This window comes from Pezoporus wallicus, unplaced genomic scaffold (assembly GCF_028554395.1).
Source record: "Pezoporus wallicus isolate ANWC-B61680 ecotype Strahan unplaced genomic scaffold, APGP_CSIRO_Pwel_v1 contig_3486, whole genome shotgun sequence".
NCBI classification, from domain to species: Eukaryota; Metazoa; Chordata; class Aves; order Psittaciformes; family Psittacidae; genus Pezoporus; species Pezoporus wallicus.
The window spans coordinates 3489318-3504704 of NW_026642292.1; the positions used below are offsets into that span (position 1 = coordinate 3489318).

At 49.7% G+C, this 15387-nt stretch overlaps 1 protein-coding gene and 1 long non-coding RNA gene across 2 annotated transcripts; one reads left to right on the forward strand and one right to left on the reverse strand.

Moving 5' to 3' along the window:
• Positions 1-6753: 6753 nt before the first annotated feature.
• Positions 6754-7992, reverse strand: LOC130609458 (uncharacterized). The gene is made up of 3 exons (XR_008974785.1): positions 7878-7992; positions 7623-7784; positions 6754-7483 (listed from the first exon to the last, which is right to left on the reverse strand). It is a non-coding gene; the product is annotated as an uncharacterized LOC130609458 (long non-coding RNA).
• A 458-nt stretch (positions 7993-8450) lies between these two features.
• Positions 8451-11872, forward strand: IRF2BPL (interferon regulatory factor 2 binding protein like). The gene has a single exon (XM_057428463.1). It carries the CDS (start codon positions 8896-8898, stop codon positions 11113-11115), a length of 2220 nt encoding a protein of 739 aa, XP_057284446.1. The 5' UTR covers positions 8451-8895; the 3' UTR covers positions 11116-11872.
• The last annotated feature ends 3515 nt before the right edge of the window (positions 11873-15387 follow it).

Sequence of the window (15387 nt, forward strand, 5' to 3'; positions counted from 1 at the left end):
TGAAGTTTGCTGTGTGGTCAGGGAGGGGAGTGATGCGCTCCATTGTTCCCTGCTCTGATGTCATGTTCAGGCTTTGCCTTGGTTAAACACGATTCAGTTTACTGGACTGCAGCAAAATGTCTTCAGGGAGCACAAATTTATTGTTGTAGCAGAGATGGAAAAAATAATGTGAAAAAAAAGAAGACACAGGAAAAGGGCTTAAATTCTGGTGAAAATAATTGCCACCTATATTTTTCTCTACGCTTTTTCAATAGTGGATGGGCAGCTTTTTCAGTAGTAGATGTGCACAGTCGTTTATATACACACACAAACTGCATAGCTCAAGGGTGTGTTTATTTTAATCTTGGGAAATAGGACGCTGAGATTCACTATCAGGACTTGCATCATCACAGAGATCTCTCCTAAACATGCAGTTTTGTATCACATTGTTCTTTCTTTTTACTCACATTAACCACACACGGAGTCCACATAATGGGTCTAATCCTGCTGGCTGTCCAGTGCTGTTAATGAGAGCTAAAGACATCAGGCATGTTACAGGATCCAATAGTAAATTAATTCACTTCCCCAGCATCTGAAAACTGTACGTGGGGATGGGGGGGGGGGGGGGGGGGGGAGAAAGGGGGTGGCCTTTTCATTATGTTGGGAGATCCTGAGAAGGAAAAGAAATATGAAGGCACTGAGTGGTGAGAAGAAGGTTTTCCCTCCTCCTCCCTCCCTCTCTCCCTGTCTCCTTCCCTCCCTCCTTAAAAAATCCCCAGGGCCAGGCCTTCCCAAATAGGGACAGTTGGCAGGTATGTGTTAATCTTGTTCCCAGCTTTGACGGAGCCAGGCACAGAGGCTCACCCAGTCCTTTCAAGGCAGTGCTTCCTGTCCTTCAAGAGTTAACCTTCTCTATAACATTTATTTCACTATCTCAGGGAAAAAAAAAAGCCTGCAGAGCTGAGAGGCTGCAGATCACAAGGCCATTCTGATAGCCTCCTGTCCCCATGGCAACAGCAACGGCATTTATCAGTTCCTTATGAGAGCAGGCACAGCAAATCTGCATTGCACATGGCAGCCTTCCAGCCTTTCAAATGAAAGAGCACTTTGAACTGCTGCCAAGTGTGGAAGGAGCAGAGCTGTCAGGACTGCTTAATGCTGGCAGTTTGTACTTGGAAGCCTTTCAGTTCCCAGAATCCTTCAGCCGTGGCAGCCTGCCAGGTACTTAGCGGAAGCTAAAAACTAACCCCCAGACCATTCACTGCAGTGCACTCAAAATTTTCCACATGTACCATGTCACAAGTGCAGACTGTACAATGAAAGCAAACGCCTTCTGCTTGGGGTTCTAATTTTATTAATAATCTAGGAAAAAGCAATCAGAGATTAGCTGGCTGACAGCTCTACAGTATAGGCACTGTTTGTAAATTGGGGGCGGGGGGGAGTATGTCAGATGTGTATTTCATCCCTCAGAAATAGAATCAGCTCCGGTAACAGCTCTGGCAGCAGCAGCTCTGCACAGCCCCAAATTTACATGCAATACCTGAACACGGGGAGATGGGTGTTAGCAGAAGGGAGACTGTGCAGATTTACAGGGGAGTGTTTTTAGCAATCATGATCAAATGCCTAGCAGTGAGACATGGAATAGAAACAGAAGACAGTATTGCTGGCTGGTAAATATTTTCTGCCCTTACCCTCTGCATTTTGCTGACATTGTGAGACTCTCGGAAACGGGCTGATGAATGTAGCACAGAACATGGCTCTTGGTGGGTTTCCTTTCAATGAGGAGTTTTCGTGTGAACTTTTCATTGTTTTGCATTACCCAGAGCACAAGCACAAGGGCTTCTATTGGCAGAGGAAACAAATTGGCACAGTTCTGCTTTTTCTTTTTTTTTAATCTGCACCAAGATCAAGGGCAAGGGCTTCATTTTCCAGCACTAGTCATAAGCCTTTAGCACAAATAGAATGAAAATTGTCTGTCGCTCAGGCACTTGGACAGGGTTCAGGAAAACTACGTCTGGCGCTAATTCCAAAGGGAAGGTTTGGTTCAATCCAGCATCATTAATTTCAGTAAACTGTTTTCACTAGTCTATATCCCACTGTTCAAACAGCTGTTTATTATCTTTTACTAAATTATATCTTTTGGAATAGAGAGTAATGAAAATTCCTTATATGACTTACATACATATGTATAGTCTCACATGTATGTATAAATAGATACAGTATACATGGATGCACTCACATTTTTTTACTTTCCTGGTTTTTCTCAACAAATGCTTGTTTCTTACCTTGCCTTCCTGTTACTAAATAAATTTCTAAAGCCAAATAAAAAAGAGTAAAAATAGCCCAGAAGGCAAAAAAGAGAGAGAGATATGAAAAAAAACCCTGGAGCAAAGACAATCTCCACAAATTTGTGAGTTTCACCACAAAACAAGGAAATGCAGAGCCTCTTTTTCAGCTTGCAGCTATCTTTGGCTGCTGCTTGAAGACTTGACTTAATTCACCCAGGCAGTAGTGTCTAAAAGTAATACAGCAAAACAGTTAATTTTGGCACTTAGTCTCCCTTAGGAATTTTACCAACAGTCTTTGAAAAGCACGTAAATGATCCTTTTTTTCCCCTCAGTTTCCCCCCATAGCTCATCTTGATATGTGCTCATAAAAGAAACTGCCTCCTCCCCCCTGTTTCTATTCTCGCCCTCATCCAGTGTCCATATCATCCTTCTTTCAATAACAATGTTAATCAGCATTTATTACATGGCCTTGGAGAAAAAGTAGTTTAGTTTTTTTCAGAAGGCCTCATGACAGAGGAAAAGGAAGTTATGCCATGTGAAATAACTTAAGATTGTGCAGCTTCTTTTCCCCTCCCTCCCTCCCTCCCCCCCTCCCTCCCCCTTCCCTTCCCTTCCCTTCCCTCCCCCTTCCCTTCCCTTCCCTTCCCTCCCCTCCCCTCCCCCTTCCCTTCCCTTCCCTTCTCCTCTCCCTTCCTTTGCCCCTTCCCCCCTTCCCCACTTCCTTTCTTTCTTCCTTCCCTTCCTTTTCTTTCTTCCTTCCCTTCCTTTCCTTTGTTCCTTCTCTTCCTTTCTTCCTTTTTTTCCTTTCCTTCTTTTACTTTTCCTTCTTTCTTTCTTAGCTGCCCACCTCCTTCCCAGCTCCCCCATTTTTTGGAAAACACAGTGAAGTTTTGTTCAGTTCTCAAGTGTTATTAATCACTGGTGGAGGCCAAAAGCAGGGATATTTTTCTTGGCAGCACATTTTGATAAACAATCTGTGTATGGGGTGAAGGGAGGGGGGAGCCTGTCTTTCTGGTAACTAAGCTAATGTTTGGCAGATTCTTAACTGTCATGAAAGTGCAAGTGGCTCTCAGTGGGAATAGCCTTAAAAAAAAGTACCGATTCAGTTGATTCATTATTGTTGATTGTTTACTATGTCCACAGGATGTAAGATGAAAACAGTCCAGGGATAAAGTAAAAATAACAACGGTGGAAGACCCACCCTCTGCATATCCCAGCCTAGAACATGCTACCTAGTCGCTAGCCCCTTGTGAAGGGAGCAGAATTAATTACAGGTGTCTTATTTTGCACTGTGAGATTTGGCAAAGGTTAACATGTGGAAATCTGGGCTCGCGGGTGGGTTTAAAAGCATAAAGACAGCTGTAGCAAAATTGATTTGGGGTGGGTCTCCAAGAGGACGCTTAACTGCTTTCCAGGGCCAAAGAGAGAGGTTGGGCTGCAGAGTGCCCCTGGCTGGACACATGGGGTGGTGGTGGCCTGGCTTCATCAGCGGCTGGGCTGTGGGCAGGGCAGCCTCCCACCCTCCGGTCTGTGCCCTGGGGTCCCCTCTCCGGCAGCAATGTGGAAATGGGACTGGGAAAACCACAGGACGCAACAGGCAACATCCCTTAAGAAATGGGTCCGCACTGCAGATCAAGGAGAGAGAAAAAAGGAAGGAAGAAAAGAGGGCAGAGTTCCTAGATGGTAAAGCGATAAGGCTCTGCAAGTCAGCAAGGCTCACTACCTGAAGAATGGTAGGAAAAACAGAATTATGATGAGATGAGAATTGAAATGATAAACAGAAACACGTACTTACACTCCTATTCTTTGTACCTAGGTGTTTTGACACTTCCTGGCAGCTCCTAGTAGAAGAAAATAGTGTTTAACTTTTAATTTGACAAAATGATGCAACTCCTTACTGAAGTGTTTTGTGTTTTGATTTGCTGAACACACTCCCTTTACCACCAAGTGCTCTGTTCACTGCTGATCTCTGTGTTGAAGCTAGTGATTCGATTGTGATAGATTCTATTTTATTTGGTATACTGAGGTAAATCCATGTAAATCACACTCTTGGGAGTGCACTTCCCTTCTGGTTCTTGTATTTTTTTTTCCAGTTATATCTGCTGCTTTGACTGCTGAGAAAAAAGCCATTTCTGTAGGTGAGTGCCTGCAGAAGAACCAGCTGACGTGACTGCTGCACTGATCAGTACTGAAACTTCTTAGAGTGAGCGAGAAAGAGTTAAGCATATTCCCAGGCTGTTAGCATGTAAAGCCAGACCAGACCATTAGTTCCCAAGCTGCTGAGATCATGGGATCCTAATTATTACTGCTTGCAAACTTTGGGGCTGTCCTATATTTCACATAATTAACACGGGACTGCTGATCAATCAGTACTCCAGTATCAACAGTACTCCACCCGCATCCAGATCAACAGTAATCTTGTATTTTGGGAGATCAGGCATGGGAATGGCACAGAGCAAAGCCTGACAGACCTGGGGTATAGCCAGGCACCTGGGTTTTGTCACTTACTCCTTCACAGTGTGTTGTACCCTTTGCTTCTCATAGCTGCTGGTGGCACTAAGAAGGGTGCTGGCCACCCCCTGCATGCTGTGTTCAGTATGATTGTTTTGACTCCTTTGTTTAAATTAGAGCTTCACCTGCTGTTTTAATGTAGCACAGATGTGTATATGCCTGTGTGTGCTTGTGTACTTCCAAATAAAGAAGGCAACAGGAATAAAGGAAAAGGGATTATCAGATGGCAGTATTTATCCTAGCGCTGAAAGGAAGGAGTTAGTGTATTTCACTTCTGATAGTGAAAATTATATTCCTTGTCCCTTGGGACTACTGGCAGGTTGTAAACTTGGGGCAATCTCCACCGAATCCCTAATGCTGTATCTAAAGTGCTGACTCGTGTTCCTGTACAAAAAAGCAGTAGCCGGGTAGCAATTGCTTGCAGCTCCGTCCCTCCTTGTGCGCCCCTCCATCCTCTTATTAAACAAGCCACTGTCTGGGGGGGCTCCTACGCTATTTTCTGTTTGCTCGCTTCTTTCTTTCAGTTAGCCAGATCAGGCACCTGAATGGCTACATTGTTTGGGATTCCTCTTTTCCTTCTCCAAAAGTAATTTTAATTCCTGGATTATTTCAGAGCTAAATAAATACAAGACATGTTTAGTATAAATCCAGCAAGAGCGATCTGGATTGCTCCTGCCCTGCCATTCACATGGCGAAGGAGAGGAAAGGCGGAAGTGAGCAGGAAAGCCCGCTGCTACCCTCTCAGGGACAGTGCTGCCATAGACGAGAGCTTTGTGACATTGCCACTGTTCAATCTATTTTCCCCTACCAGATTAGATTGATACTGACAACTCGTTCCCTGTGAAGGTGCCACAGTGTGGCATTTATTTGCATTTACATTGCAGTTCTCTTCATCAGTCAGCTTTGCAGAGATCACCACTGCTGCTGGCCATATTGTTGCTATGCTGACACTTCATCCTTAAGTGCTGTTTGCGTAACGGTACAGTACGTGCCCATGGCCAAAGTTTAAATCAAAGTTTAACATTACAGAAAAAAAACAAACATATTTCCACAACTGTGTATCCTGCAAGTAAAAGCAAAGGCAGTTTGGTTGGGTCACAGATGCTAATCTCTTCTCTTTTTCTGTTCACAAACTATAAAGGGAGTTGACAGCACCTGTAAATGGTTTTCTGAGACTAGATTATATCTAACTAAGGTGGTTATTATTTACACCCACTATAAAGGCTGCTCTTGTGAGCCAATAAGTCTGTTAATGTGAGGTGAGTGTTACCAAAAAAGGGCTTTCTTGCAGGAAGATTCAGTGGAGCAAGGAGCCAGGGTGAGGGGTGGTTCAAGCACACAGACTGCCTTGTCATGTTGTTGGGTTTGTATAACCCGGGGACTGAAATGCAGTCGGGATATGCTGCAGACCTGAATTCCCAGACACTCGGGATGAAGGGGAAAACCTCAGCTCTCAATTTTTTTAGCAGGGGCTGACCTCTTCCCACAGCCCAATTCTGCTGCTCCTATGAAGATCAGCACGGGGCAATAAAAGGATAGGAAAGGAGGTGACCTTCCAATATGAATCAGAGTGAACAACGCTTGTTTAGTCAAGTAAAGTCATATTAAAGTAGAAATCCTGCAGCCATCACTAAATCGCTGTGGCTGGAAGCAAAGACGTTCACTTTGACCAACTTTCATGTGCCTTAGTGGAAGCCTGCTTCTATGAAGCCTCTCTAATGGCCACGGTTTAGGTGTGAAATTTCTAAGTGTGAAATCCACTCTCCTTCGGTGCATCTTCTTCAGCCAATTTGCATATAGGAGACTCACATAACTCGAAGACTTTTCTATCTCTACTCGCTGCTTTGACAAGCTTTCCATGGAAAAAAAGTCCCTTTGTCCGAATTTATTTTGTTACTGGATTTGGTCCTACCATTTCTGTAACCTCAGCATATGCATTTCCTTAAGCCTTCCCTGTAAAATAATTCCACTCACATCCATATCAAATTCGTTTGTCAGTTTAACAAATTATAACCAGATCATATAAAACGTTTTAGACAACTAAAAATGGAAATGAGATGCAGTGGCGATAAGAAAGGAATTATTTAAATCAACAACTTTCTGTCGTGTGAGTTTTGAAGCGTTATTAGCCGAATGGAAGGTATCTTTCCTGCTCGGTGCCGCATCGCTGCTAGCGTTGGGTGTGCTCAAGGGAGCCGTGGCACCGCGCCACAGAACCCCCCTACTCCCTTTTAAGCGCGGAGGGAAACCTGGAATGGACTAGGATTTCGGCGTTTCTAGCAACAAAGGAATCAGGAAGAGGGGCTGAACAAGACATCCGCCAGACGCAGCCAGCCCGGCGGAGGCTCCGCACTCCGGAAGCGGGCGAGTCTGCCCCGCCGCGGGCACCGTGCGCCCGGGAGCGGCCCGGGGACGCGGCGCCGGTGGCCGCTCGCAGCGCAGCACGGCGGGTCCCCACCGGACCGCGTCCCCGCGGTCGAGGTTATTGTTCTTTGGACGGGGACCGCGATGTCGGTGTTTGCAAAAGCAGCCACAGAGTGCTGCGAGAGTACGAGCGGGCTGTGCAGAGCCCGTCCCGCCAGGCAGGGCACCGGCAGGGAGAAGGCACCCTCGGGAGAAGGCAGGCTGCCGAGTTTTGCTTTCCTCCCAGTGAAATGCATTCTCGGCTTATTTGCATTGAGCCGAAGTTCCTTTGAGTAATTTGCCTGTTAGCAGTGTTATGCAAATGTCAGCAAGCTAGAGAAGGGTAAATAGATAAAAAGCAGCCGTGCGTTCCGTCTCCCAGCGCCGGGAAAACCCTGTGTCCCTGTGCATGAGCGAGGTGAGATCACAGCGGTTACTCACCTGCCCGGCCGCTCCTACCCCCCGAGCAGCGCACAGCGCTGTCTTTCCCAGCCCAACCTGAAGCACTCGGCAAACATGGCCGATTTAAACAAATCAAAAGTGGAAGAGCTTCTGATGCAGTCACGGGCTCACAGAAACTGTGTCATTCTGTCACCGGGATCACTGAAAGAGAAACACGAAATCGGATATCGAGGCGGGATCCCACCCCACCCCCTCCCCGTTTGCCTCAGCAGCCGTGGCGCGCGGGAATCCCACCGTCAGCCTCGGTGGCAGGGGCAGAGCGGGGACAGAGCAGGAAGGCCGCGGGGCTGCGGCGTCCCGAACCGAGACACCCGGCTCGGGAGCAAGCCCCGCGCACACGGGCGCGCGCTCCCTGGCCGCGGCTCGCGGCGGGGCACCGCGGCGCGCGCAGGGGAGGAGAGGAGGGGGCCAGGGCGCGCGCTGCATTCAGGTTTCCAAACATAGCCGGCAGCGCGGGCTGCCCGCGCGCCCCGCCGCGCTCCAGCTGCCGCCGGGCAGCGCGCCGGGCATGCGCGCGCCGCGCAACAAGTGGGCTCCGCGCCGGCGGCGTGGGGGAGGGGAGCGGCGAGCGGGCGCTCGGCGGTGACGCGGCGCCCCGCCCGGAGCGCGGCGCGGAGGAGGGGAGGGGAGGGGCGGCGCGGCGCGGGGCGGTGCGGGGGGAGCGCGGCGCGGCGGAGGGGGCGCGCAGGCACACGCGGCGGCGCGCAGCACCCCGCGCTCGGACTGCGAGCCGCGGCGAGGATGTGAGTGAGGAGCAGGCGGCGCCGCTTGGCACGCTCCTGCCGCCACCGCTGCCACCTCCGGCGGGACCGGACAGCTCCGTGCGGGTACCCCTCTTTCGCTCGCGGCAGTGGATCAGCACGTAGCGAAGTGCGAGCTCGCGAGGCAGCCACGGCGGGTGGAAGGTGACCCCCCCCCCCATCTTCCTCCGTGCACCTCCGCCTCCTCCCGGAGGAGGAGCAGCAGCCGCGGAGAGCTAGCGCAGGGAAACAGAAGCGGCTAGAAGGCGACCCCCACCCAGCCCCCCGGAGGAGCGGTAGAAGTGGTTCCCACCCCACCGGGGAAGCAGCGGAAGGACCAGGTAGAAGAAGCCCTCTCCGGCAGCAGGAGAGAACTAAAAGCAGACGATCCCCCTGCTACAAGGGGCGACAGGATCAGGTACGGAAAGCCACCTCCCTTGCAGCCCGGGGGGGAAGACGGAGCCAGCCCCGACCCCGGCGGCAGCGGCAGCAGCTCCCCGGCCAGCAGCACCATGTCCGCCGCGCAGGTGTCGTCGTCCCGGAGGCAGTCTTGCTACCTGTGCGACCTGCCCCGCATGCCCTGGGCCATGATCTGGGACTTCACGGAGCCCGTCTGCCGGGGCTGCGTCAACTACGAGGGCGCCGACCGCATCGAGTTCGTGATCGAGACGGCCCGGCAGCTGAAGCGAGCGCACGGCTGCTTCCAGGACGGCCGCTCCCCGGGACCCCCGCCGCCTGTCGGCGTCAAGGCAGTGACGCTGTCCGCCAAAGAAGCGGCGGCAGCGGCGGCGGCCCAGCAGCAGCTCAACCATGTGGATGCCTCTTCCAAGGCAGCCTCGGCGGGGCTGACCCAGTCCAGCCTGGACCGCTACGGGCTCAGCGCCGCCGCAGCGGAGCAGCGCAGCCGTTTCGAGTACCCACCACCGCCGGGCAGCCTGGGCGGCAGCCACGGCGCCCGTCTACCCAACGGGCTGGGGGGGCCCAACGGCTTCCCCAAGCCGCCTGAGGACGGGCCGCCGGAGCTGAACCGGCAGAGCCCCAACTCCTCCTCCTCCTCTTCCTCCTCCCGCCGCGGAGCGCACGGCGGGCTGGTGTCCGGCCTGCCCCCGGGGGCCGCCGGCGCCCAGATGAACGTGCCCCCAAACCTGCTGCCGCAGACCCTCCTCAACGGGCCCGCCGCCCCTGGCGTGGCGCTGCCCCCGCCGCACGGGGGCCTGAGCGGCCGCGGCGGCGGGGGCCCCCCGGCTCCCTCCGCCTCCTCCCAAGGGGGCACCTGCGGCGGTGGCGCCGGGGGAGGCGGTGGCTCGTCCTCCGAGGCCTGCGGCAAGCGGCCGGGCTCGGTGTCCAGTAGCGACCAGGAGCGGGAGCTGAAGGAGAAGCAGCGCAACGCGGAGGCTCTGGCCGAGCTCAGCGAGAGCTTGCGGAACCGGGCCGAGGAGTGGGCCAGCAAGCCCAAGATCGTGCGGGACACGCTGCTCACTCTGGCCGGCTGCACCCCCTACGAGGTGCGCTTCAAGAAGGATCACGCCCTGCTGGGCCGCGTCTTTGCCTTCGACGCTGTCTCCAAGCCGGGCATGGACTATGAGCTGAAGCTCTTTATCGAGTACCCCAGCGGCTCCGGCACCGTCTTCTCCAGCGCCTCCGGAGTGGCCAAACAGATGTACCAGGACTGCATGAAGGACTTCGGCCGCGGCCTCTCCTCGGGCTTCAAGTACCTGGAGTACGAGAAGAAGCACGGCTCCGGCGACTGGCGGCTCCTGGGGGACCTGCTGCCCGAGTCCGTGCGTTTCTTCAAGGAGCTGGTGGGCGCCGACATGCTGCCGCAGCCCTACTTGGACGCCAGCTGCCCCATGTTACCCACGGCGCTGGTGAGTCTCCCGCGGCCGGGGACTGGGGCCGGCGGGGCGCAGGGCACGGCCGCCGCCTCCCGGGGACCCGGCGGTGGCGGCGGTGGTGGCGGCGGGGCGATGCGTAAGAGGAAAGCCTCTCCCGAGCCCTCGGACTCGGCTGAGGGGGCTCTGAAGCTCAGCGACGAGCAGCAGCGGCAACAGTGGATGGCCAGCCAGAGCGAAGCGCTAAAGCTCACCATGTCGGCCGGGGGCTTCGGGGCGGTGCACGGCGGGGGCCCCCCGCCGCCGCCGCCGCCGCCCCTCGGGCCTCACTCCAACCGGACCACGCCGCCCGAGTCCGCCCCCCAGAACGGACAGTCCCCTATGGCCGCGCTCATGTCGGTGGCCGACACGCTGGGCAATGCCCACTCGCCCAAGGACGGCAGCTCGGTGCACTCCACCACGTCCACCCGCAGAAACAGCAGCAGCCCTGTGTCGCCGGCCTCGGTGCCAGGCCAGCGCCGCCTGGCCTCTCGCAATGGGGACATGAACCTACAAGTGGCCCCTCCTCCCCCCAGCGCCCACCCCGCCATGGACCAAGTGCATCCCCAAAACATTCCGGACTCCCCCATGGCCAACAGCGGGCCCCTGTGCTGCACCATTTGCCACGAACGCTTGGAGGACACCCACTTTGTTCAGTGCCCCTCTGTGCCCAGCCACAAGTTCTGCTTCCCTTGTTCCAGAGAGAGCATCAAGGCCCAAGGGGCGACTGGCGAGGTCTACTGCCCTAGCGGAGAGAAATGCCCTCTAGTCGGTTCCAATGTGCCTTGGGCGTTTATGCAGGGCGAGATCGCGACCATTTTAGCTGGGGACGTTAAAGTGAAAAAGGAGAGAGACCCTTGAGTAGGAAATCCAATCCCTTCAGACTCCTGAAGATGTAGAATTGTGAATATAACAAACTGCAAAAGTTAGTCTTATGTATAGACATTATTTTCGTCGTATGTTTCTATATTTTGAAACAAAGGTATGTACTCTTCTTCATTTGAAGGATAGAGCTGGTTTTTGTTAAACAGAATATAATATTGTTTGGTTACCACATAATACCTGTTCTCATTTCTTTGGCAGTGTGTTGGCTAGGTACAAAGTTAATAGCCCTTAGCGATTACCTGCTGCTGGTGTGTATTTTTGTAAATGTATGCACTTCTCTGAAAGAAGAAGAAAAAAAAACACAAAAAAGGAAAAAAAAAATTTTGCCAAGGCCAGTGTTGATGCCTAAAAAATTGCTACAAAAATGGTGACAGCTTATGTTTGACAAGCCCTGAGTGTTAGTCTTTCACCTTCTTTTTTTTTTTGGTTTTGTTTTTTTTTCTGTTTGTTTGCAAAACGGTGGGGTGGCTCTTGGGGGGGGGGGGAGGGGTGGTTTTTTGTTGCAAGTTTGTAAGGAAAATGTTTCAGTTTGTTTCTATTGATCTGAACGTTTTTAATCTTCATGTGTTTTGTTTTTGCTTTTATTGATGCACGGATGCTTTTGAACAGTAGAGCAAAATGCTGTACATGAAAAACATGCTCTGTTTGTCCTTTATACATTTCTGTAGTTAACAGAACACTGTAATGTGCCTTGGAGCTTAGTAAATTGTAATAAATTCAATTGATATTAATACTTCTGGCGTAGCAAGTTTCATTTTTCTCAGAGCACAGGCAGCATGCATGAGCCATAGTGCCTCTTTAAAAGTTTCCATTACCCCATGAGCCTGCAGTTCCTTGTGATAATTGTGGCACTTGTACACACATTTTCACATACATATATGTAGTAAGATGATGATGCTGTTATCAAACTTATCTAAATCTTGGCACTGCGCCTATTTACATTTCACCTTTAATGTTGCAGTAACAGTTGCTGACTAAGCATTTTCTATTTACTGTTTCTGCATCTCATTTCCTCCTCCCTTCTCCCCCCCCCAACCCCAGCTCTCCAGCTGCAAACTCTTTGAAATACAGGATGCATCCATTGACTGTGCAATTTAATATGGCTTCAGAACTGAAATGAAGCTCTCTTTCACAAAAAAAAAAACAAACCCAGTGTCACACGGTTAATAACTTTAGTTGATTTTTTAGTAGTGTTTGTTTGTCAAAGCTAGACATCAGCCATAGACTCGTGGTGAGGCAGATCTGTAGTTGAGCACAGTGCAGAAAAGCGGAGTGGGAAATAACAGCTTCTGCAGTTGGTGTTGCAGCTGATGAGTAGCTACCCCATTTAGGCAGTGGCTTTCCGTAACTGAGTTGGTGAACAAGTCAGGGGTTGTTCTGTGTTTTCAGATGAGGAAGCTTCCTTAAAGCACTGAACTGTAACACTTTCCTTTTGGCAATGATCATGTGGGATTCTTTGTATAATTAACTATTTTATGTGATATTGGCATTTTCTGGAGATAGAGGAGCAGTGCAATACCTGTTAGTTTATCAACAGGCAAAGTAAATACACACGCCTTATACTAGGTAGAAAATGTAAACAAACCTAATATGAACTTTGTCCTTTTCAGTGAGGCAGGTGGAAGAACGGGAGAAAACCCAAAACAAAACCAGCAGCTCTGCAGAAATCCTTTGCAGTTTGACCAGCAGAACGCAGAGCTGTTCCAAATGCAACAGTGTCATAGGTTGTGAGCGCTGAGTTTTGTTGAAAATTAAGGATCCCTACACTCCCCAAAGCCCCAAAACTGTAAAGAGAGGTGCTTTTTAAAAGTCTGGATAACATTTGGTATCTGCTTGCTCCTGAGACATTTTTCATCAGTACTCCTGGTGGAAAGATGGGAAAAGCCTGGAGACTATATGCCTTGTGTATCTATGGATCTTTGCTCTCTTGTACACATACTCTGGCTATACTGGGTGGGTGGGTTATGTTTTGAGATTCTGTCGTTGCCATCACTGTATCTGTGATTTCGGACAATGTCTTTATATTCTTTTTCTTTCCATTAAGTGATACATTGGTGCTTAAAAATCTTAAGAGCGTATTGCTCTTATGTAATGAATTGGAGGGAATAATGCAGGAAAAGGATGGTTTGAGTTAATTATTAGATCCAATGTATGCCTTTTGAGCTAATTATTGGATACGACATACGTGGTTTTTAGAGTGTAGATTTGTACTGATCCTATTTTCAATTATTTCTAAGAATGCAGTTCCCACATAGCAGTTTATTTTTAAATCATGAGATGGGGAGACTAACGTGGTGAGCTCATGACTGGCAGGGAGGAAAACTGTACACATGGATAACACTGGAGTTTAAACCAATGAAGAGAGCAGTAATATTCATGTGTGAATTGTAAATGCCATTAAAAGAGACAAACTATCAGGTTTTCAACGTTTAATTATGTCACAGAAGTGCAAATACTCTGATTTATATAAACAGAACTACTCCTGTAATCTTGAAACCAGTCATCAGCAGTTGGAGTTAGACAGAGCCCCAGCTGGTGGATTTCTTTAATTGCAGAGCATTCTTGAAAAGCTCTTATACTCAGAATTTTGGAAACATAAGCCCACTTAGGAGACTCATTCCTTTGATTCCTCGGTGGCAAAGGAAAGGTAAGGGGCAGTAGACATAGGTGGAAAATAAGCTTGAAGTGAATGGTAATAATGCAGTTAATTAAAGTTAACCGTAGCTACGGGGCATTTGTTGTGTGGAGGTTTTTTGTAACCATGTGACCTTTTCCTTTACTCTAGCTCATTAAGCAGCCAGTCTGGGCGTATTAGGCAGTACTGCTTTGAACCCACTCCATAGATTCCTCTCTTTCTGAAGATGTTCACAGCTGACAAACAAGCTGTAACCTTTCTTCAAGATAGAGGAAAAGGGAGCTGCGAGCGGGTCTCCTGTGCAGAGATCCAGCTGATGGCTGTGTTTCACAGTAATGCTCCCCCCCCCCCCCCCCCCCCCCCAATATTTGCCAGTTATTTAAGGTAAAGCCCAATGTTTGCTTGAATAAATGGTGTAAATGAATTTATTTGTCCAGGTGGTCATTTGTTGTGCTCTCATTCCTTCTGGTTATGGGGAAGTATTTAAATAGTTTATCTTCCCAAGGAGGGTTGATTCTTTTTTCTTTTTTTTTTTCTTCTTTTTTTTTTTTTTCCCAGTTATATTATTCTGGACATTTCTTTTAATAGCCTTGTAGCCTATTTTCTAAGAAATGGGTTAGAACATGTGTGTCACTGGATGTTTGTTTTTTAAGCGTTGGCAGCTGTCTGTGGAGATGGAAGTGTTTGTGCAGTGAGGAGATGCTATGTCCATTTGGGGGAAATACTACACAGTTTCATCAGGAGCTGAAACTCACCAATGCTAACTGGTCATTAGTACAAACCTTGTAATCTTTATTTGCTTAGCAATGTTGTGTGTATGAGTATATCCCCCCCTCCCTCCCCTCTAACATTTGAACTCCAAACTAGTCAGGACTAACATTGTTTTGAAACTGCAATCTCTTCAAATGGGCTGGCTGCCAGCATAGCTTTGCAGAGCTGCACCAGTCACTGGAAAAAAGGGTTGTCTGCTTCTTTACATGTCTTGGGAGCTGAGTTTTTCTTCCCCTCAAGGGAAAGGGCTTTGTCTGCTCAGAGCACTCAGGTTCCCAGCTTACTATGCAATAGCAGCTCCGAAGCTTCCCTCTTCCCTAGGTCTTGCCATTTTCTTCTATTTTGTGGTATGCAGCCATTCTCCATTCATAGTAGGATGGTTCGTGTTGTGCATTAGCAGCCTCCTTCTCTGCCAAAGTGACACATCCTGTAGATTTGCAGCAGAGTACTGAACTGTCACTGTAATGCTGACTCTTGTAAGGCTATTATTGAAGCAGAACAGCTTCCTCCTTGGCGTTCTGCCATTGGAATCCATTACAGCATGGATTTTCTACCCAAAACGTAGCTTTATACCTACATAGTTGTCCTTACAACCATCCCCTGGAAGATGCAGAAGGCATAGTTATACCCCCTGTACAGAAATAGGTGCCGCTGGGTTTGTTTTCCAAGCGTCTGAAAACCATGCACTGAGCTTGTGTTGTTTCAGCCCCTGCCTTAAAACCTGTAATGCAGACTAGGAATGGGAATACTATACTAATGGGATGATCCAAAGAGAACTGCAAACAAGTTTTCTTCTCTGCTGTATGTCTTAAAACAAGAATTAGGTCTATGTACTGAGTGAG